Source organism: Eptesicus fuscus, chromosome 20 (genome assembly GCF_027574615.1).
Source record: "Eptesicus fuscus isolate TK198812 chromosome 20, DD_ASM_mEF_20220401, whole genome shotgun sequence".
NCBI classification, from domain to species: Eukaryota; Metazoa; Chordata; class Mammalia; order Chiroptera; family Vespertilionidae; genus Eptesicus; species Eptesicus fuscus.
The window spans coordinates 8,088,469-8,112,264 of record NC_072492.1 but is presented as its reverse complement, the minus strand read 5'-3'; the positions used below and the strand labels follow the sequence as shown (position 1 = coordinate 8,112,264).

At 49.3% G+C, this 23,796-nt stretch overlaps 1 protein-coding gene across 3 annotated transcripts in view; it reads left to right on the top strand.

Moving 5' to 3' along the window:
* Positions 1-23,796, top strand: part of SHISA6 (shisa family member 6) — a 287,584-nt gene that overhangs the window by 13,870 nt on the left and 249,918 nt on the right. For all 3 annotated transcript variants that reach the window (XM_008153580.3, XM_054709461.1, XM_054709460.1), the window contains exon 2: positions 10,168-10,328. In XM_008153580.3, coding sequence (XP_008151802.2) covers positions 10,168-10,328 — 161 coding nt within the window. The remainder of the gene's footprint in view (positions 1-10,167; positions 10,329-23,796) is intronic.

Genomic DNA, 23,796 nt, shown 5'->3' with positions numbered 1-23,796 from the left:
TGCTGTGTGACCAGATGCAGTCCTGTCTGTAGGCTTGAGTAGAAAATATGGGATGTGGGCGGTCCTTTCCAGGATGACCCATGGCCACAGCCATGCCATGTGTCTCCCTGTCCACACCAAGAGTTTTGCCATCTGGCATCACTGAGTCCTCCAAGACTACCCTCTCCTACCGATGCTTTGTCGTAGTCCTATAGGCTGGGCCTATGTACACACCGGGAGTTATATTTGGATGTATTTGTTAATCAGATACTTACATAGTGCTTACTAGCTGCCACGTTCTGTTCTAATTGCTCTACAGAAATTAACTCATTTAATCTCCATAATAACGCTGAGAGGTAGACATTATTTTTGGCCTTCTTATTTTGGCCTCATTTTTTTCAATGTGGAAACAGAAGCACAGGGTACTTAGTAGCTAGCGAATGATGGTCGACACTGTATACCATGTGGCCGTCACTCCGACCTAGGCACTCTGCCTTCAGAATCCTCGTGTTTAACCACTAGGCTAAACCGCCTTCATTTTGCCCCACCTATAGATTTAGGTCTGTGCCCAGAGCAAATCAAGGTGATACCAACAGTAACATCAACAACAGCATCAGGTACATTTATTAACTCATCTATCACTTGTCTGTCCAAGTGCTAGAACAAATCTCGGTAGCATTTTTTGGAACAAGTGGGAGCTGCATTTGATACATCCACATCTTTAATTCATTCTCAGACAAACAGTCCTAATATTTCTGAAAAGTCTGGGCTTGTTATTGATGCAACTGAATTTCCCAGTCCTGGATGAATTTTCCTATGATCGATGAGGCAAGGGATGGAGTGTGTGGAGATGATGCTATTTGGGATGAATGGGGCCCCAGGGGACCACATTCCCTCTCTGCTTAGATCCTGGCTGGCCGTCCAGTGGCAGCCCCAGGAAAGGTGCCCATCAGGATGGAATGACTTCCCGGCTGGCCTGAAAAACAAAGCAGGCGCCCGAGCCTTCCCTTCCCTCGCCGAGTTCTGCGATGTTTATTGGCCGTGATGAATTCCAATTGTGCCGGGGACAACTCAGACCTGCGGAACTGCTCCATGCAGATGCACAAACATTGTTACCACAACAAAGGAGAGCGCCACAGCCACTCGGAGCCTCTCTGTATGAGGAGAGCGGTCTTGTGCGCACACAAAGCGGGCAGCTGTGTTTTTCAAGCGGACTGCGAGAGAACCGGGAATAAGGGGAACTAAATTAAGCCATTCTCCTTGGACCATGTGTATTAAAAATATATTCACTTCTCTGGTCCGGAGTGCATATTTCAGAGAATGAGAGCACCCCGGCTGCCCAGTAGGGAAGGGTGAGGATGAGGTTAAAGAGGACGCCGGTCGCTCCTGGGGTGTCAGTGCCACGTGAAAACTCAGTTATCTGGGACTCACAAAACCAAACTTGATTTAACTGAAATAGAATGTCTGCACTCTACTTTCAGGAGAAATCCAAAAGAAGTAGCTATCAGTGACTTACTTAAAGAAAACAAATCCTTCCATGGTTTGTCCCGCAGTTTTTATATGAATAGCTTCTAGGTTGTCTGCATTTTGCTTAGTTTTCTCTGTGAAGAGAATGAAAGATTAGACGGGTGGCCCACTCACAGAAGGACCTTGCAGTCTTTAAAAAAATTATATCCAGTGTGCTCTACTTAATTTGGCAGGAATACTTTTAGAATATTCTTCCAAAACAAGAGTGTTCTCATTAGTCCTTAGGAATAAGAACGTTAACCAGAATAGCTTGTTCATCTATTTGGCCTTCTGTCATATGTACCCAGCAGCATAAACTGCTTCCTACCCCCCAAAAAGAGAAAGTGGAGAACGTGTGTGATTAGGGTTCTAAACTCACCAGCTTGCCTTGCTCTCGGCACAGGAAAACTTATTGACTACTCGCTGGACTTACATTCCCCATTCTGTGTTATTTAAATGCTCAGAAATCCAGGGACATGGCTGAGGCAGGAAAGTGTATTAATTCAGATGAAAAAAACCACTTATTACCAAATGAACTAAGGATCCCCAGGTTCCTCACTTAATTTGGGGGAACCTAAGTTTTTCCATTTGTTCACTGAAAATTGTGACAAAAAATTCCAAGGTGTTTTTATGTGGCCCCCTTTTTCCACATTTGTTTTTAAACTTGGAAACTCCGTGAAGCCTGGAGAGCAGGACTCCTCACTTTGGTCTTGTGTAGAGCAAGGGCCTAGTGAAGTATATTGTTGCTCTACCTTGAATTTCATTTGACAAAAATATTGCCTGGTAAAACATTTTAAAAACTTTAAAAGCTGTTGATGTTGGTGGCTCACTGAAGTGAATAGGACTGGGCAGTGGGGGGCAGCTGAGTTCTGTCTGGGTAGATATTTCCACTAAAGATGGAACACTCTAAAACCTTGTGTTCAGAGACCATTGCAAGGACATAGTAGGTGAAAAAAAAAACCAGATGTGATTAAGTGATGGAGGGTTAGAATGATGGATGGATGGATGGATGGATGGATGGATGGATGGATGGATGGATGGATGGTTGGGTGGGTGGATGGAGCAATGGATGGATGGATGGATGGATGGAGCATTGGATGGATGAATGAATGGTTGAATGGATAATTCAATGATATAAAGCCAGCCTCTGTAGTTTTAACCTACCTATGTTTGAAATCTAAATTTACCATTTACTAGTTGTGTGACTTTGGGAAAGAAAGCAAATCTCTGAAAATCTTAGTTTTTCTCAGCAGTAAAATGCAGCACCTGCCATATAAGGTTGTTTTGAGGATTATATAATATGCACGTAAGAGTTTCTGGCACATAGTAATTGCTTATTAAATGATAGCTTTTAATTTCCCAAGCAGGCAAGAGCATGAAGCAAAGTTATGAGCAGGGTTGTTTATGTTCCTATTGTTAAAGGGAATCATTTGCTATTTTAAGAAAGATTTCATGCCTTGAATGCAGGTGCCAGCACATCAGAATGTTGATTGGGCTTGGTCCCTAGTGTCGCGATAACTCAACACCTAGGAAATTCAAACACACTTTCATGGCCTTGGGACCACTGACAACAGTAACCAAGGTTTTAGGCAAATAAATAATTGGTCTTGACCTGAATCACTCATTTACTAATTGTTTCACCATGCCCGAATGTCAGCTGGCGTTTGCTAGGTGAGCAGATCCAGCTGGTGAGGCCAGGAGGACGCGTTCAGCCTGCGATTCACAGGCAAGTGAAATGCCCGTAATCGGCAGTCCCAGGAGCAGGACACCCAGACTCAAGGCCCAGGCGCTGGCTTCAAATTTCTGTCCCATCGTGCTCTCGTCCTAGGGTTAGTTTTAGCCTCATTTTGTTGAAAATGGGGGTGATAATAGCTACAAAGGTCACAGGGTTAGGATGGCATCACCCTGCATAGGGCAAGTGATCACAGTTAGAAACTAAATGTTATCCAGGGTAAGATGGCACCTCAGTTACGCAGATGGTTAGTATACAGCCATGCTGAAGGACTCGTTTCCCAGTCTCAATGATCAGAACAACAGTTTTCCCTGCTCAGACCTGCTGCCCAGGTGATCACTCTCCCCACCTGCCACACATCCCCCGGAGCAAGCCATGAAGTCCACGTACCAGCGGGAGCAGAGCACCACGGCAATTATCCAGATGATTCAGGCAAAATGCATTTTTATTTGATATATCCAGATATTGCCATAAAAGTGGCCCTGGGGGAGAGGGAGAGTGGAGCAAGCAGGACAATGAGCAAGATTCTTCAACTTCTTAAATTGGACAGGGCTGTGGTCTGCATGCGAGGTGCTTGGCAGGGAATCTGCTCTCGCGCCTCACTTGCCCATCTCTGTCTCTCCCCATCTGATTCTCCTTCCCTCTGATCACTCTGAATGCCTCTCGCCTTCTGAATCACTTTTTTATCTGAATTTCCCTTTGACTGTTTCTCATTTCCTCTCTCGCTCCTCCTACCTACTTGTCTCTGTCCCTCTGATTTTGTCCCCCTTCTTTCTCTGTCTCCTTGTCTATCTCTCTTTCTCTCATTCCTTTATCCTGAATTTTCTCTCTCTGCCTCTGGGTCTCTGATGTGCTCATTCTCTTTCTGTCTGTCCACGTCTCTCCACCTGCTTCCTTTCTCTCTGTCCTGTCTCTCTGCTTGTCACTGTCTGTCTGTCCCTCTCTTTCCTTAGGATCTGAAAACTGCCTCTACTCTTTTATAGAATCCGCTTCCCTGTTCCTCAGTGACCAATTTTTTTTTTCTCCCCTGCAGTTAGAAAGTAGCTCAGGCCTTAACCCATTTCCTCTGGCACATCCAAATTAATTAGGTGAGGCTGGGATCGCACATTCAGAATTAGAATAATATTTATCAAGAACCCTGGAGAGAAGGGGATGGAAGATGGAGAGGAATGGGAGCAAGTAGGGAGGTCGGAGCTGAGGAGCTGAGGGAGGGGGTGGGGAGATAAGGAGAGGGAGAGCTGGCAGAGGGGTCGCTCCTAAGGACACACTGGGAAAGGATAATCTTGGAGAATGGAGTTCAGGAGTCAGGGAAGCACACAGGGCTGGGGTGGCCACCCTGGGACCCTCAGATAGCCTGGCTCTTCAGGGGACCTTCTCCAGCATGTCCCTCCTCTTTAGTGTTGCTGCCCAGCTCAGCCCCGCCAACTGGGCATCTGAAGAGGATGCAGTGCAAGCCATCATCTTTAGGAGACAAGTGACCGTACCCCAGGTAAAGCTCACTGTCCAGCAGCAGCCACATCTGAGCACGCTCAGTGTCCACAATGCCTGGTGGTCTCCAGGAAGGCATCTTCCCTCACCCCTCAGTCCTCGGAGCCCGAGTCCTGCAGAGCCTCTTGGGAGGTGGGCACCGGGAGACTCCCCATCCTGGGAGAGGTGAACTCAGGAATTTCTTCTCTGCCGTATCTTCATTGGCTGATGAGCCTCCGAGCAAATCTACTCTGAAATGGCATTTTCACTGTCGATAGGGACACAGGTGAGGCTGGGCTGGAAGTACTACAGCTGGGCTGTGAGCCAGGACCTGAGGATGCACTGCTGGCCCCGACAGACATGGTCCCTCCTCAGGACGTGGTTTCCATGTGCCCAGCTCCACTGTGCCCCAGAGCCTAGCCCAGTGTCTGATCTTGTAGATACCTGTGAGACTAGATTGCGTTGAGCCTGAATCAAAGACCCGCTTCATCTGGTGCTGTGTAGATATAAACCAAGGTTTTCCACCCTACCACGATGATACTGTTGGCCATACAGTTCTTTGCTCTGGGTGTTCTGTGTGTTGAAGGATGGTTAGCAGCACTCCTGACCTCTCCCCACCAGATGCCAGTAGCACTTCCCTCCCCAGTGGTGACAACAAAACTGTCTTTGGATGTTGCCAATGTCCGTAATCACCATGGAAAACGACTGATGTGGACTCAGGCTTGGCTTACCAAAAGCAGTGGACTTAACCATGAGAATCCATACTCCTTCATGGGCACCAGACAGTAGGAGTCCTTAAGAATTTAGGAGACAAGGCAAAGAAAGAAGGAAAAATAATATAAACCTTTCTTGGTAATAGCAGCTTTATTGAGATACAATTCCCTTATGATATAATTTATCCTTAAATTTTAAAGTATACAATTCAGTGATTTTGATACATTTAGAGTTGTCCAGCTATCTATCATTACTATCTAATTTTAGAACATTTCACTTTCCCTAGAAGAAACCTTATCCCTATTAGCAGTCACTTTTCATTTCCCCTTCCCTAGCCCCTGGTCACCACAAATGGACTTTCTACCTCTGTGGATCTGCCTAATCTGGACATCCTACCTAATAATAGACAAATATGCAAATTGACCACACCTTTGCTATGCCCAAGCCATGCTCACCAGCCAAGCCATGCCCACCAACCAATCAGGATGAGTATGCAAATTACCCCAACCAAGATGGCGGTTGATTTGCATATCAAGATAGCGTAGAAAGAAGCCCAGAGTTGCAGAAGGGAGCAAAGCTGCGGGGAAGCAAGCAAGCTGGGGGAGGGGGGGGAGGAGAAGGGAGGAGAACAGGTGGGGCCGGGTAGAGTGCAGCAGGAAACCCTATTGCAAGATTCTTCCTGCAACGGGAACACTAGTTTTATATAAGTGGAGTCATTCAACATGTGATCTTTTGTGACTGTTTTCTTTCACTTAGCATGATGCTTTCAGAGTTTATTCATGTTGTAGCATGTGTCAGTTCTGCATCACTTTTTAAGGCTGAATAATAACCCATTGTGTGAATACACCACGTTTCATTTATCCACTCAGCATTTGAGGTACACTTAGGTTGTTTTCACTTTTTGGCTATCCTATCTAATAAAGAGGGAATATGCTAATTGACCCTCACACCATTGCAAAGATGGCAGTGCCCACAGCCAATAAGGAGGGAATATGCTAATTGACTGCCCCGCCCTCAAAGATGGCGGCACCCACAGCCAATAAGGAGGGAAAGTGCTAATTGACTGCCCCGCCCTCAAAGATGGTGGTGCCCACAGCCACAAGATGGTGGCGCCCAGTCCCCTCAGCCCCGCTGGGGTCGCAGGCGCACGGCAAGGCCGGGCCCACCCACCTCCAGAGTCCCCCAGTCCCCTCAGCCCCCCAGCCACCCATGGCCGGCCCGAGGTGCAGGCAAGCCTCATATGGCGGCTGCCCAGACGCCCAGGGCTGCCTGAGGCTCAGGTAACCAGGGCCGGCTGAGGCTTCCACTGCCGGCAGTGGCAGCAGCAGAGGAGTGATGGGGCATCGCCTTCCCCTGATCGCTGGGTCGCCTCCCACCCCTGAGGGTTCCCGGACTGTGAGAGGGGCAGGCCGGGGTAAGGGACTCCCCCTCCAGTGTATGAATTTTCATGCACTGGGCCTCTAGTTATTAATAATGCTGTATAAACCTTCATACACAACTTTTATGTGGACATCTGTTTTCATTTCTCTTGAGTATATACCTAGGAGTGTGATTTGCTGGGCCATATGGTAACTATGCTTAACATTTTGAGGAACTGCTAAACTCTTTACCAAAGGGCCTGCACCATTTCACATTCCTACCAGCAGCTTAAGAAGGCTCTAATTTCTCTACGTCCTTGCCAACATTTGGCTACAGTTGTTTTAGTGGCTCTGAAGGGGCATCTCATTGTGGTTTCCATTTCCATTTTCCTGATGACTAACGATGTTGAGCTGCTGTCCATGCTTACCTTCTTTAGAGAAATGTCTCTTTATATCATTTGTCCATTTTAAAACTGGGTTGTTGGTTTTGTATTGCTGAATTTTAAGGATTCTTTATGTAGCCTGGATATGTCTCTTATCAGAAATATGATTGACGAATATTTTTTCCTTCTGTGGATTATCTTTCATTTTATTGAGAATGTCTTCTGATGTAGAAAAGTTGTTATTTTTTATTTTTTTGTTAATCTTCACCTGAGCATATTTTTCCCATTGATTTGTAGAGAGACTGGGAAGGAGGGAGGAAGGGGAGAGAGAGAGAGAGCGAGCGAGAGCGAGAGAGAGAGAGAGAGAGAGAGAGAGACCTATGTGAGAGAGACACATCAGTTGGCTGCCTCCTGCATGAACCTGCAACCCAGGTACATGCCCTTGACTGAGAATGGAACCCATGACCCTTTTGGAGCTTAGGCTGACGCTCTAAGCCCTGAACCACACCGGTCAGGGCTAGAAAAGTTTTTAATTTTGATGAAGTCCAATGTATCTTTTTTTACTTCCGTTGCTTGTGCTATTGGTGTCATATCTAAGAAACTACTACCAAATGTATGGCACACAGATTTATTTCCATATTTTCTAAGAGTTTACAGTTTTAGCTCTAATATTTAGACCTATGACCTGTTATGAGTTAATTTTTATATATGGTGTTAATTAAGAGTCCAAGTTTATTCTTTTGCCTGCGGATATCTAGTTGTCCAAGCACCATTTCTTAAAGAAACTGTTTTTTCCCCATTGAGTTATCTTGGGACCCTTGTTGAAAATCAATTGGGCTCTCAATTCTATTCCATCGGTCTATATTTCTGCTATAACTTTTAGCTCACTATTTTCTTACCATGTAAAAGTGGTGGGAAGGTGAGGTTGATCAACAGCAGGATGAAGGAATCCGGTAACTTGCATACGTGTGTGGTTAAAAAAACACACAAAACATTTATCACATTTTGAAATTAGAAGGCATGTTAGAGATCCTGCTCGTGTAAATCCTTATTTTGCTAATAGGGAGAGAAGATTAGTTTTAAATTTTATTTATTTATTTATTTATTTATTATTTATTTATTTATTTATTATTGGGTTGACATTGGTTAATAAAATTATAGAGATTTGAGGTGTACAATTCTATAATACATCATCTGTATATTGTATTGTGTGTCCACCACCCCAAGTCCAGCTCTTTCCATCACCATTTATCTCCTTTATATTCCCACACCTTCTACTACCTCCCCTAACTCCCTCCCCTTAGGTCATCACCATGCACTTGTATGTGTCTATGAGGTTTTTTTTTGTTGTTGTTTTGCCTAATCCCTTCACCTTTTCACCCAGCCCCACAACCCCCCTTCCCTCAGATAGTTGTCAGTCTGTTTGTTCTCTATACATTGTAATGTTAGAGATGAACGAATCTGCCAAAGGCTCACAGCTCACCAGTGGCAGAGCTGGGATTAGAACCCAAATCTCTTGAACCATCAAGGCAATTTTTCCCTTATTCCCAGGCCCTGAAGCTCAGGTCTCTGACCTGGACCACAGGTCTGCCTGAACCTCCTTTACCAAGCTAGTGAGCTTGTGTGTCCTCCCTCACTGCTGGGTCCCCTGCAGTGAGTGTGTATGTGGGGTGGCGTGTGCCTGGCTTCCTTTCCCACTGAAGGAAAGAAAGCAGTGAGGGGAAAGCAGTTGGAAAATTGGAAATTGCTGTGTAAATGCCACCGAATGATAAGATTGCCGGTTTGATGCTCTTCTCCCAGGAAGGGTCAGCGTGTCAGAGGCAGCAGAATGGAAGGAAACAAACCACTCTCAGACGTGCTTTTAAACTGCCAGGGCTGTCACTTCCCAAGGGGACAGAGTGTGGGAGCTGCCTGGGGCTGGGCTGGGCTGGGCTGGCTGTGTTGCCTCGCCTCACACCTCAGGGACACCCCAAGTAGATGGAAGAGCTCTTGCCCAGCTCATGCAAGACAGGGGTTCACTCAGACCTGGGGTCCTGGCCCTAGAGGGACAGTATCCAGATGGTGGACCCTTGATGCTGTCCACACTCATCTTTGTCTTTTCAGAGTATCCCTGTGTGTCTCTGTTTTCAGTCCGCACTGCCTATCTCATGTGTCACACCCACAGAGTGAGTGCTGTTTGAAACAGGCTGTGGGGTGATTTCCCCTGAGTTGTGAGCCCTCCTATGGCCGGGGCTGTGTCCTGTTTGCCTCTGTCTCTGCAGGGCCAGATGCGGGCTGAGTGCTCAGTGAATGCGGGTTTGGATGTCGAGGCTCGGTGTGGAGCGAGTCTATGAGGGAAGCTTCTCGTGGGTCCCTGGCCTCTTGCAGAGGGGGCGGCCTCTGCAGCACCAGCAGCCGCTCCCTGGGTCTCGCCTTCCTGCGCATTTCCCTCCCTGCACCTGTAATTGCTCTCTCTTCCAGGCTCCAGTTGTGTTCCTTCTGTACCACCCATGTGTTCTGATACTTTTTTATCTGTACATCCTGTCATGGGAGCTAAATCATACATTTCTTTGATGGCAGGAGGTGTGTGTTGTACTAATTTGGGTCACATGCTACTGGGTGCGTGTTTTTATAGGGCACATGCTACTGGGTGCGTGTTTTTCAGTGGGGAAGTGCTCGCTCTGATATTAGCAACCTGCTGCTTGAACGTGAGGCCCACGGTGTCAGTCCCGCTGCAGTGATGGCCGCTGGCCAGTGGCCCTAGATATCTGCCGGGAAGCGGGAAGCGGGGGTTTGGGGAAGCCAGTATTTTGAAAGGGCTCGGAGTCCCTGGATTGAAATGAATTAAAGAAAGAAACCACCATCACTGCATTCTGGTTGCCCAGCATGGCAACCTCTAGCCTGCATTCCCACTGAGCCCAGCCCCAGGGGAAGCGGAGGCTGGGAGTTGGGTGCCCAGGCTCCTCTCCTCCCGCCTCTGCCCATCGGAGGCCTTCGTGGCCTGCACACCTGCCCAGGGAACCTCACTGTGTTGTCTCCTCCCGTTTAGGGCTCTGGCTGACATCTTGAGACAACAGGGACCAATCCCCATAGCACACTGTGAAAGAGAAACGATCTCGGCCATCGATACCTCCCCCAAGGAGAGCACGCCGGTCAGATCGGCCTCCAAAAACCACTACACCCCCGTGCGCACAGCGAAGCCGCCTCCAGGTAAGTGCGCGCTGAGCGCCTTGGGTCTCCGCTCAGGCTGCTGAGAGGTGTCGGTGACGTTGCTGCTCCCCTGGGGCAGGTCGTGGAGCCCGTGCTGTCAGACTCTGATGGGCAGCTGGGCTTGTGGGAGTCTGGGGACTGCCCCCTGGGGAGGGATTGGCACGGTAGAGACGCCACCAATGCGTGTCCGCCTAGAGGAGGGCTGTTTATGTAGGGCAGTGGTCGGCAAACTCATTAGTCAACAGAGCCAAATATCAACAGTACGACGATTGACATTTCTTTTGAGAGCCAAATTTTTTAAACTTAAACTTCTTCTAACGCCACTTCTTCAAAATAGACTCGCCCAGGCCGTGGTATTTTGTGGAAGAGCCACACTCAAGGGGCCAAAGAGCCGCATGTGGCTCACGAGCCGCAGTTTGCCGACCACTGATTTAGAGCATCTGTGATTTAGAGAGTGGTTGGCAGAATCCTCTTACCTGAAAGGGAGCTTGTGGTGTACGGTCACCCGGTCACCCGCCTGCCCGTGAGGGGGAAGGTTTAGGCTGACTGGGATGCGATGTGATAAGAAATTGCTGCAGTCATTGTAGAGACTTCTCAACTGTTAAAATCTCAAAACAAACAAACAAACACAACAAAACAAGCAACCACACAAAAAAACCCGACACTTCGAGGTAGGGGTTCTGTGTGGGTTGTAGGGTGACCCTTTCCTGTGCTCTGGCGATTGCTGGGTGGATGATGAGTTGCCATGTAATAGCAATACACCGTCACCGTCTGCTCTTCTGCTCGGTCATCACTGCAACTGTGAGCAGGGCTCACTTCCCTTGTTGTATGAAACAATAAATGAAGCTCAGGGAAATTTTGTGACTTGGACTGGTCACTAAGATATTAATAATAAGACATCAGTAATGACAGTGATATAACCTCTCATGATTGGATCTTGCTCTGTGCCAAGTGTTTTGCTAAGCCGTTTATGTGTTTTTCTTACTTATTCTTCACAGCAATTTTAAAAGTACTTATCTTGTTCCCATTTCACATGAGGAATAGGATGGTTCAGTATGTTTCCCAAAGACAGGGTTGTTAGAAAGAAACCCGGGATTCAAACTGGGGCATAAAGGTAACAATAGTCGGGACTAGAAGATATTAATATCCTAACCCAGCAGGGTCATGAGTCCAAAGTATCTGAGTGGACAGTCTCCTTACAAGTACAGCTGGGGAAGTTGTTTTTTCATTATGAGCTTTAACAGACAGCCGAGTACTGACTCCAGTCTGACAGAGCTTCCACTTTGATACTTGGGTCTGAAATCTTCACATCCATCTCCCTTTTCAAAGGATGGGCTGCATATAGTGTGAACTATACCTGCGATAAGGATAGACACAGCTGGCTGGAGTGGGTGTGCTGCAGATTCAAATTTATAGTTAATATGCTGCTTGGATCAAATTTATTTTCCATTCATTCTTGAATTTTCTTAAATTTACTAAGCCAGAAACCACATAATTGTATTTAATAGCATTAAATCTTTTGAGAATCTTGATTAAAGTTAAGGACATTCTCCTTAGAAAATATACATATATATGAATATACGTATTCACCCCACATTTTGCATAGGATTTAAGGGGATTCGTGGACCTTTCCAAAGTTAGAGATCCCTGATTTCAAGTTAAAGATGAGAGATCCGCCTTTGCAAAAAGTCTAAGATGCATTTTTAGCCTTAATGTCATTGATGCTTAAAATGTAAGCAATAGAAGGAATCTTGGCAAATAGACACACACACACAACCCTGGGCCAGTAGTTACCTACCCACATGCACTTTAGAATCACCTGGAAAGCTGTTACAAATACTGGTGCCTGGGCCCCACAAATTAGCCGGAATTTCCAGGGATGCTGCTGGCATCAGTACTTTGAACAATCTCCCTGCGGTGATTTAACATTCGGACAGGGTGAAGAACCATTGGTCCAGATGGGTTCTTTCATGCTATGAGTGAGGACACTGAAAGACTGTGCCGGTGGTTCTCACATTTGGCTGCACTTTGGAGTCACCTGGGGAATCACTTGAGGAACTTTGAAAATTAAGGGTACCTGGGCCCTAAACCCAGAGATGGTGATTTAATTGAAGTGGGGGTATGTCTGAGCATGGTGGGTTGCAGGGGGTGGGGAGAGAGGGAGGGTTTGGTGTTTAAAGCTTCCCAGATACTAATGTGGAGCAAAGCTTGAGGATCACTGGGCTATGGACATTACATAAAGGGTCGTTCTCACCAGTCCTGATCATCCATCACCGTGGAATCTGACCTTGGGACCTTGACCATCCTTGAGTAGGGCATTTGTTTCCCTGAAGATTCATGGTTTGAAGTTAGGCTGCTCCAGAGCCTTGTCTGCAGTTCCGGAACTTCAGATCTCTGACATCCAAAGCATCCTTGGACGTTTACCTTCACCCCTGTCTGCTCCGATTTTCTCTGTCTCACTCACAAGCCAGCTGGTTTCCAGCCACTGAGTCAGGACCGATTAAGTAGACAGTCTTGATTTGCTCTTAATGCCTTTCACTGGGCAGGAAGATTTGTCATTTCTCCTTGCTTCTATATACATCCTCTCCTCTAGTGATTTGAGACAGAAAGAAAGCTTATAGTTACATGATTCACTCCCATGTTCGGAGAAATCCTTTCTGTATTTCCCGGTTTGGAACGCTTGATTTTACTTTTAGAAGTGAGAGTTGTTTCCCTGGCCCAGAAATCACTTAAATTTAAAAGCAATTTCATAACAACCCACAACATCTACAGCTTATGATGGACACAACAGCTTTTCCAAATAACTATATCCTTCGTCAGTTGATATCCTCTCTCTCCAATTTCAGCAGAATTTAAACAGAACTTTGCTCAAATGTTCTAAGTGGACTGTGATTTTGCCATTGGCTGTGGTTCATCAATGAGTTTGGTTGGCAAGTCTTTTAGGGGCATCTTAAGGAAGATATCCAGAAATACCAGGAGGCATCAGAGCTTAGGGGTGGTTTTACTACTCAAAATATTGTTCATGGACCTGCCTCATCAGCATCACCTGGGGTTTGTGAGAAGTGCATTCACAGGCTCTATCTCACCTGCTGAATGGAACCTGCATTTTTTAAAAATTCTCACCTGAGGATAGGTTTTTGTTGATTTTGTTAGAGAGGAAGGGAGAGAGAGAGAGAAACATTGATGTGAGAGAGACACATTGATCGGTTGCCTCCCTACACCCCCCAGCCAGGGATTGAATCCACAACCCAGGTATGTGCCCTGACCTGGAATCAAACCAGCAACCTTTTGGTGTACAGGATGGCACTCCAGCCAGCTGAGCCACCGGGCCACAGCTGGAACCTGCCATTTTAATGAATTCAGCAAGTAAAGTTTGAGAAGCACCAGAAGGCATGAGCTCTCCTCAGTTTGGTTTTGCACCCTGCCTGCTGCCTAGAGTTGTTTTGCGGACGTAATTAGTGACACCAAAGAGAGCACTTAAGACCGGTCCTGACATGTAGCAGCCACTCAGTGATAGCCATGACTGGGTTGTGGAAGGGTAGCCACCACTCAGGGCAATGAATCATCAATGAGGGAAACAAAGGCATTGGCACCCTGTGACCAGGTGGGGTCATGGGGCTGTGTCTGAAATGAAATACCCTAGACCCAAGCCTTTCTGTGCTTGACCTCGGCCCCCTCTACAGATGAAAGTGTGTGTAGGGCTTTGTCCAGCTTCATCAGGGTCTTGGACATCGGAAGCCTATGCCTGCTCGGTTTGGGAAGTGGAGTGAGTGAGGGTCCTGCTTTGATGATGATAAAAACAATGATACCACAAGGAGCACAGGTACCATTTGTGGAGTGCCTACTATGTGCTGGGCACTTTACTTGTGAGAGTGGATCCTGTCACATTTTGTAGGTACAGGAGCTCCTATTCGCACATTAGCAGAAAATTCCCCTTTCCTTCTATAGGAACCTTTATCCTAACTCTTCCCGAAGTCCCTTTCCAGCTTTAAAGGGACCTTCACAATGGACGGTTACTTTGAGGTAGAAAATCAGTGAATCCCACTTTCATACCCCACCCCTCAGTCTGGCTGCCGCAGACCCTCCTGCTCAGCGTGACCATGGACCAGCAGAGAATGCATCCCATTGGAGCTTGCTGGATGTGCAGCATCTCGGGCTCTTTTCCATACCTGCCGAGTCAGAATCTGCATTATAAACAAGATCTTTAGACAATCTGTGCACGTTAAAGCTGAAGAAGATCCCTTCAGCACAGGGATCCTCAGCTCTGACACACTGGAGTCAGGTAGGCAGTTCTGAACATACTAACGCCTGGCCCCCGCCCCAGACATTCTGCTTTGATTGGTCGGGGGTAAAACCTGGGCTTTGGTATTTCTTAGAAACTTCCCACGTGGTTCCCATGTTCAGCAAACGTTGAGAACCCGAGCTGAGAGGGAGGCAGTGAAGTGAGGAGCGCATCTTGAGGACTGTGGAGCTTGGGTTCCCACCACACCCACACAGTGGAGCCTGGCTGCTGCAGGCCAGTGGCTGCAGGGACAGGTCTGTCCATGGCAGGCGGGCAGAGGGGATGGAGGGCTCAGGCTCACCTGAGAGAGGGCGGTGGTGGGGGGCGGTTTGTCAGACTTCAGCTATGAATGGGGACACCTGTGCAGCAGCAGGCTCAAGGAGAAACATCAGAGTTAACTAGAGGGCCCAGCAGAGCCAGGCATCAGGAAACGGATCGCATCTGGAGTCGCAGGTCTCGTGAGCCCAGGATCTCAGAGACTTGCAGTGCCTCACTTGATGCTTATGGATGGGAGGAGTGGGACCTCGCGTGTTCACCTGACCTGACTCACTGACTCGCAGCTGGGGGAGAGTAGGGTACCTGCTCCTTGCAGTAGCAGTGACATCATTTGTTGGGGTTCCAAAGTTTTGATGCCTGACGTCCCATTATCAACAGTGGCATCAGCTGGAGGAAATAAATATTTATGTCCCAGCTACACACCACTGTGAGCTGTTTAAATGAGCAATCCGTCATCCTGCCTCTTGTCAAAGCCGTGTGCTTTAAAGGCAGACTCAGGGAGTCCAGGGACATGGCTCTTTAAGCTTTGTGGGGACCGAGCATGAAGGCGGCGCAGCTGACAGAGGGGTGCTTTGTCACAGCCCTGCATAGCCTGGCCCTTCGGTGCTTCCTGAACCTCAGCCTATTGCCTTCTGTGTCTCTCAGTGGAATCCAGACACCCTGTCCCTCCTCATGCCACGCACGTCCTTCCCTTGGGGAATTTTCCCCTCTGTTTGGTGGCCAGGAACTTTTCAGCCCCAGAGGTTCGTGCTGTGAAATTCGATGCTCAGACAGCAAGCACTACCTTTCCTAACCTCATCTGCTCCTGTCCGCCCCCTGCTTTATTTTCTTCAGAGCACTTACACCATCGAACATCGTCTAGTTGCTGGTTCACTGGTTTATTGTCTTTGTCTCTATTAGAATATAAGCTTGGTGTAGGCGAGGGTTTTGTTTTTTTAGACCCAAGAACATTGCCTGGAAGATCGTCATAGTTGCTCAACGACTGTTTGTTCAGGGGATGAATGAACGAGGACACCGTCCTTTACTGGGATGGATGTAGGAGCCCACACATAGGTATTGGTTGAGGCTGCATGCTGAGGAGCTCTCATCATCGCTGCCTGCATTCTGTGGCCCTCTGTGTAAAGTGAGGGTGGAGTCGGTCACGTTGACAGCCCGCTGGTCACCTGGGGGAGAGCTGAGCTGGAGGCCCTGGTTTCCAGGCCCAGGCTTCTCACCAGACCCCAGGGCCTCTTTGTCTTGGGCTGACCCAGGACGCCATGATTCAGTGCAGCCAGAGGCTGGGAACTTCACTTCCCTGGCTGGGCTCAGGGAGGTCATAACCCAGGAGACCCTGCCTATTTGGCTTACTCTTTCAAGAAAGACTTCCTTACAGAGGTCTTGGAAGCCCAGGCAGCTCAGATGCTCTGTTTCCAGGCACAGGCTGAAGGCTACAGGTGAAGCCAGATGACCTGGGCCATATACCTGAATTCTGGGAAACTTCTGGTCAACCTCAGCCTCTAATAGGAAATGGGACTTTTCTTTTCCCAGTCATCCTCGGGGAACAGGGCTGTCTTGTCTAGCCTCATCAAACTCTGGAGCTCCGATGGCATGAGATCAGCTGACCCAACCATACTTGACCTGTGAGGAAACTGAGGCACTCTGAGGGTGCCTAGGTGAGAGGTGGTTGGGCCAGGCCTCAGCATCCAGGCTTCAGGTTGGAGTTGAAAATGTGGTCTGGGCAGATGGACAGATTGGGTGTGCACCCTGGATCCCCACTTACAAATTTCAGGACTCAGGCTCCATCACTTCAATTCCGCGTCTGTAATGTGAGAATGACTAGCACCCTCCTCAAAGGTGATTAAAGAGTTGAATGAAATTATTCATGTATTTTAAGGGCTTGGCACTGGCTTGGCTCAGAGTTCCCACTCAGTGGTCATCTGCATTCTCATCATCATGAGCATCATCTGTTATCAGCTGCATCTTCTCCATCTTTTCCTGCCTATCTATCTTCTTTCCGCTCTCTCTGTTACCTCCCGCTGCCTCCCTCTGCCTACATTCCTTTTCCCAGTTTGCCTGATATTTTGATTCTTCTCTCATGTTGGGGGTCTTCAGCAGTGGCTGGTTCTCAGCTCTTCTGTTAAAACAGGCACAAACTTAGCCTACAGTGTCCTGTCATTTCATTCCTAGTTCTGCTCCTTGAACATCCCCTGTCACTTCCCTGTTTCCGGTTGACAATACTTTCTTCTAAATCTATACCTGTTGTTTGGATAGTCTCCCAGCAGACTGGCATTGACCTTTCCCAGGTGGAGTCTCCATACGCTTTGCCCAGATGTTGGTTTACCCCCACTCCCTCCACAGCATGCCCTGTTCTTGCAGTCATTGTCCTGCAAGTCTCTGCCTGGGGATGACCTAGGGTGAACCAGACAGAGGCTGACCAGCAGCCACATGAGACCGCCACTCTTTGACTCTTGCCTCCTTACAGGTTCTGAAAAACCCAGAAAGTTCACCAAGTCAAGGCTCCTAGTAGAGAAAAGGTATCACTAACCGGTGATGATAGGAGTAGCATTAATTGGTGCTTACAATACAGTTAATGTGGAGTACTGGGCACCACTATATATGCTTTACCCATATTATATCATTTAATCGGCACAACTCTATGAGGTAGTATCATAGTTATTGTTATTTTACAGATGAGAAAAGTGAGGGCAGGGAGGTTGGAGACCTTGTCCCAAGGTCACACATGTTGTCCTTGGTAGAGAGAGGATTCCAGCCCCAGCCTGGGCTTCGGGCACTGTGCTGTTGAACCTCTCTGTTGTTACTGGTTCCTTATATTTCACTTCATGTTAAGCATAGACAGCAGGATATCACTCAGCTCAGCTTCACAAACCGTCTGCCATTACATTTGACCCAAGCTTTAGACATGGAGGCATTTGCTCTTCCAGGCATCTAAACTGATTTTTATCCTAATGTTTTTTAAAAAATAGGGTAATTATAAAATACACAACACATCACTCTGTCTCCCCAAAGAGTTCACAGTGATCTTATCATGTGCCCAGTGCTGTGTTGGTTCCTGGGGTCCATGGATGGAGCCCCGAGGAAGTGTTGACAAGCATGTAGATGTGCTCACGCAGATGCAGGTGCAAAGGAGGGATGGAAGCCTGAGACTCCACAGAGGCCGGGGTCCTTGAGGTGCCTGGAAGGGTGCCCAGGAGTTCACCAGGCTGAAAAGGTTGGGCAGTGGGGAGTGGGAAAGGTGCAAGCAGCCTGCCAAAGCCACAGGGTGGTAAGTCCTGTCTGGAGGCACATTCTGTGAGAGGATGCTCCCAGGGGCTTGGGGAATGTGGGCATGAGGCTCCTCCACATGGCAGAGCTCCGTGCGTTCTAGGGTCAGCTTCTTAGGGTTTGCTCCTGGCGTGTCCTCCCTTGGGTTCAGGCAGTCAGCTCACTCCTCTGCACCCTCCTCTGTCTTAGTCAAAGCTTTATTCCAGACTGAGCAGCAGAGCAGCAAGCTTATTAAGCTGGAGTGGTAGGAGTCCACAGACCCTGACCTACTTCTGGATGGCAGATCCTGCATTTTACACATTCTTTTACATCAGTTTTAGTTATGCTGATAATTTCATTTCATGCTTCCTTCTGGGTTTAGGGGACACTTCAGTTGAGTGGTTTCTGCACAACGAGACCTTCATATGGTCTATTTCAGAGCCATTACCATGTGTATTGTTTTCACTTGGTTCCGTGGTTAAAAGCACAGACTATGGAGTCAGGCTGTTGTGCATCCAGACTCTGACTTGATCTTCCCATCTGTAAAATGGGGCTAATGATTGCATCACCCTTCTAGGACTAGTGTGAACATTAATGAGCTTTGTAAAATTCTTAAGCAAGGACATGCTTATTGATTTTGGATATAGGGTGGGTTGGGGTAGGGGAGAGAGAGAGAGAGACAGAGATTAGAGAGAAACATCAATCAGTTGCCTTCTTATATGCGCCCTGATCAGGGATAGAACCCATAACCTAGGTATGTGCTCTGACTGGGAATCCAACTCTCAACCTTTCAGTGCGTGGGACGACTCTGTAACCAACTGCGCCACGCTGGCCAGGGCTAAATGAGTTTTAATGTAAAGCAATCAGAGCAGCATCTGACACATTCCATTTGACACAGGGAAACACTGTTTTAAGTATGCACCATCTCATGTGTTGGTCGCTAGGCCACATGTGGCTGTGGAGTGCTTGAAATGTGTTTCAGAGTCTCGCATGATTTCAAAGAGCTGGTAGGAAAAAAGAACGTAAGGTATTGCCAAAATTTTTTATATTGATTACATGGTGAAATGATAATATTTTGTATATATTGGGGTAAATAGAGTTTATTAGTAAAACTAATTTCACCTGTTTTTATTTTTTAATGTGACTACTTAAAAAATGTGAAATTCCTGGATTTGAGCAATAAGGTAATGAAGACCTGGGGGGATGGGTAGGAGCTGGGAGGATGGGAGATATCTATAATACTATCAACAAAAACATATATATTTTTCAAAAAGTCATCACCATGCAAAAAAAAGTAAAGTTCCATGTGTGGCTCACATCTGTGATTGACATGATATTTACATTAAACAGAACTGATTTCAGTGTTAGCAGCATTGGGTGTCTCCTTGAGTTCAAGGTTCAGTCCTGAACAAAGGCCCTCTCCCTTTGTGGAGCTTGCATTGTGCTGACTGAGACGGCAGGTCAACAAAGGAAACCTTCAGAGCATGCTCAGTGCTCGGCACAGCCAGGCAAGACATGTCTGAGGAGCGCTGGCAGGGAGTTGCTTTGGAGAGTGTGGTCCTAAGAGGTGGCGTTTCAGCTGGCACCTGACTGATGAAGGGCAACCATGGGGAGATCTGGAGGAAGAACATTCCAGGCAGAGAAAACATCAAGTGCAGAGGCCCTGAGGCAGAAACAGACCTGGCCTGTTCGAGGAACAGCAGGAAGACACGGTGTCAGTGGTGGCTGAAGGAGTAGGCAGTGCATGCTGAGAACAGAGGGATGGACACGGGCCAGTCAGGCAGGGTCTTGGAGGCCACAGTCAGGAGAGTGGATTCTGTTTGACTATGATGATCTGATTTCCGTTTTAATAAAATTACCCTGGTTGCCAAGTAGTTAAGAAGCAGTTAGCATTTCTAATAGCAACACGGGTTAATAAGAGAATGTTCTCTGACTTCTTCCTCCACAAGGAGACGCCCCACAAAGGGCCAGGTGATGCAGCGATTGCCTGTGGGTGTCAGAATCAGAGAAGCCCAGGTCCAAATCCCAGCTCAGCTTGGATAAGGCCACAGGCCTCAGTCCAGGGCTCTTCAACACGGGCTGGCACCCTTTTTCTGGAAAGGGCCAGATTGTGAAGGTCTCTGTCGCAACTACTCATTTGAGCCACTGAAGTGCGAAAGCAGCCACAGTAAATTGGTAAATGAGTGGGCTCTGCTGAGTTTCCATAAAACATGCTTTATAACAATAGTGGGGGCGGGCAGGTTGGGCCCTGGGCTCTGGCTTACCAACGGCTATTCTTAACCTGTCTCTGAAAGCCACAGGCACCTTCCATGTGGCATGTGCAGGGTACACATTCCTCACTAGGAAACGTGGGGGAGTCAACAGCATGGCAGAGCCCAGGAGGCGCTCCCTAAAGGTCAGGCCCATTTCCCGCCCCCCCTTTCCTGGTGCTCTGGCCAGGGTGTTGTTCCATCCTGGTTCTCCAGCCGCTGGCTCCGGGGTTGATGAAGTAACCACAGGGACACCAGGGTCCTCAGCCCTGCCCTTCCCGGCTTTCTCTGTCGCCCAGGTGATGGTGCAGAGAGTGTACTTACTGTATTTGCAAGTGACACATCACCGGGAGGGTTGGCCAGCACCCCCTGGGTGGTTCAGACTCAGGGTACAGTGTCCTCATAGTATAGACACCCCAGTGTTACACTGAACAAGCCCCCTGTGGCTTTCAAAGCTCATCCTTCCACCAGCGTCTCACATCCCATTTGTTTCCAGTCCTCAGACACCCGGCCCTTGATCTGCACGCCTCCCTCATTCTTGGCGTGGTGCTCTGCTCTCCCCTCAACACAGAGGGACAGCTCCCTCTGCTTCACACCCTCCCGCCCCCTCCCCTTCCCTGACAGGGCATTTTGAAAAGCAGTGTCTACACCTGTTGCCTCTCTTCCATTCCTCCCTCCTGCTCTTCAGCCCACGGCCAACTGGCCTCCCTCCACTCCACTCCCTGGCTCGCGGCCTCCTTCTTACAGCTTTGGGGGTTCAAGGAGTGGCTTCCCACTTGGCTCTGTGGCTGGGAGGGAATTCCTACCCCTTCCTCCCTGGAAGCCAGCGCTCTGGCCACGTGAACCCACTCAGCTCGGGAGGGCGCGTTCTCCCACCCATGCTCTGCTTTTTGCTGTGTCTGGAATATTCCTTTTTTGTCCACTCTCCTCCAGCTTTGCCTGTTCCTCCTTCCCTCCCAGGTCTCAGCTTGGCTCTCACTGCCCCCGACTTCTTGGCTGGGTCAGCCCTCCCTGGGTGCCCGTGGCAGCCGGGCCCCTGCCCTGCGGAGGAGGGGCCTGGGTGCAGGGTGCTGATCCCAGCTTGGAACCCAGCTCTGTGTCTTCCTGGCCCCGCAGCCTTGGCCAATTCCTTAACCTCTCCGCGCCTCGGTTTCCGGGCTGTACGTCGGACTAGTGACATCTCCCTGTGTGTTGTAGTGAGGAGTGAATGAGTCCATGACCTCCAGTCTGCCTGAGGCACGTCTGGTATCAGTCCAGCTCACCTCCCGATCCCGCTGCCTGGCTCTGGGCCTGGCACACGAGCTATAAAGTAAATGGCACATAAAATCCTCAGTTTGCATCAGAAGGCTCAGTAAGTCCCATGTGGGGGGCCAGCAGGTCCCGTCAGAGTCTTAGGGGTGTAGCTGTCTCTCTGTTTCATGCAAACAAATGAAGTAAATCAGTCAGTGGCTCTGGAATCAGCTGTTCTTAGGCTGCACGGAGAGAACCTGGAGCCGCATCAGGGAGGTGGGCTGCCTACTCTCCTCCTGGCGTGTGTGCTACCCCCGGGCTGCTGTGTCCTGGTGAAGACACCTGTGCCCTGTGATGCCAGGAGGGTGACATGGCTGCTGGGAAGGCCGAGGACCCCGTTCTTTAAATGATATTAGCAACTGACAGTACTTGTTGAAGTACTTCCCATGCACCCGCTTATTTAAATCGTGTAGCCGCCCTCGGAGGCAGTCCCTGTTGTCCCGCCCACGTTGTAGATGAGGAACCCGAGGCTCAGGGGCTTCAGGATCCTGTCCAAAATACACCACCAAGAGGGCGCTGGTCTGCGCTCTGAATGGCGGCAGCCTGACTCCAGAGCCCAGCCCTGAAGTTACTGGCGGGAGGTGCAGACAGGGCGCCCCCTGCCGCCGCCTGACGGCTGGCCTATGGCTGTGGGTCCAGCCTGCTCCTGGCTGCCCAGGGCAGGGACTTGGGCCTGCAGGGAGGACGCCAGGGGAGGACAGTGTGTGCTCAGCCTGCGGGCAGATGTTCTCCAATGAGGACCTCACCTTGCTGTGCACGGAGTCACTCACCCCAGGATGTGTAAAAGCAGTCGAGGGGCCACTGGCATTTTCCTGGATGGGGACTGGCCTAGCAGCGTTTCAAGTCCCCCCTTTCTGACAGGACATCGGGAACAGTAGCTGGCTTTTGTTGAGGGCTGAGTCGCTCAGAGCTTTATTCTATGCGTCCCCTTACAAGCCCAGAACACAGGGGGCTGCAGGGCCATGGACCAGGTCGGGGGGGCGGGGGGAAGGCAGCCCCCAGACGGGTGCACAGCTTGTCAGTGGGTGGGGGTCTGACCCTGGTCCTGTGTGCACTCTCCTAGCGGCCGCACAAACTTGTCTTTTTTTGGGACTCTGTGCCCCACCCCGTCCTGCTCCCCTGGGGTCAGAGCCCGATTGGGTCACATCGTCTTTCCAGTGTCAGGCTTGTCATGAGAGGAAGAGTTTGTTCCCACTTCCCAGTTTAATCCCTTTTAGAAGGGGAGTCCCAAGCCTCTGTATTTTGATCCTGGTGCAGGGAGCGTAGGGATGGGGTTGCGTGGCTTTTCCCAGCACAGGATTGCCTTAAGAGGGGGTGTGCCCGGACCCAGAGCCTTCCAGAAGCCAGAGGAGCTCCGGCTGGGGAGCTGCAATGGCTCAGTCAGCCTGGCCAGAGTGGACCCCCTGCTCCTCTCACCCTCCCGCCCTCCCGCCTGGGCAGCCCGAGTGGGGGGCAGATGGAGCCTGCTCTCGCCATATGGCCGGGGAGAAGGGAGAGGCACTGAGCCGGCCCACTAATTACCTACAGCGCCCAGGAAGCAGGGGGATTTAGAACATGTTCTGGCTGTGACCAAAATGAGGTGCAGGGGAGAGGGAGAGCCAGAGAGCTGTGGACAGGGTGGGAATTCACAATTACCTCCGTGAGTTGGCAAAACAGAGGGGCCAATAGGCACGGTGCAGCCAGGGCAGGAGCAGGAGGTGCTGGGCCAGGAAACAGATAGCCCAGGCCTCAGGGTTTCCAGGGGTCAGAGCTTGCAAGGGGAAGGGGGCCCAGCCCCCAGCTGCTCATTGCCTGGCTAGTGGAGATGGGGGAGGTGGCGTGGCGCCTTCCGCAGCTGGACGTGCATCGCCCACTCTGTGCTGAGTACTCCGTCAGGGCCTGGGGGAGCGAGACGGTGGATGAGACAGCCCAGGCCTCAGCTGCAGAAAGACAAGACCGTAACAATAACTGGACAGTCAGCCAGACGGGTGCCCCACAACATTGCAGGCCCCGTGCTGAGGGTCCAGAGGAAGGCTGCTCATCGCTGGGTGCCCTGAAGGGGGTGGAGTTAAATGGGTGAGGAAGATGGTGGAGGGCGCTCCTGGCCTGTGAACTGGGGCCAACAAGACCCTAGAGGGACCCTAGAGGGCAC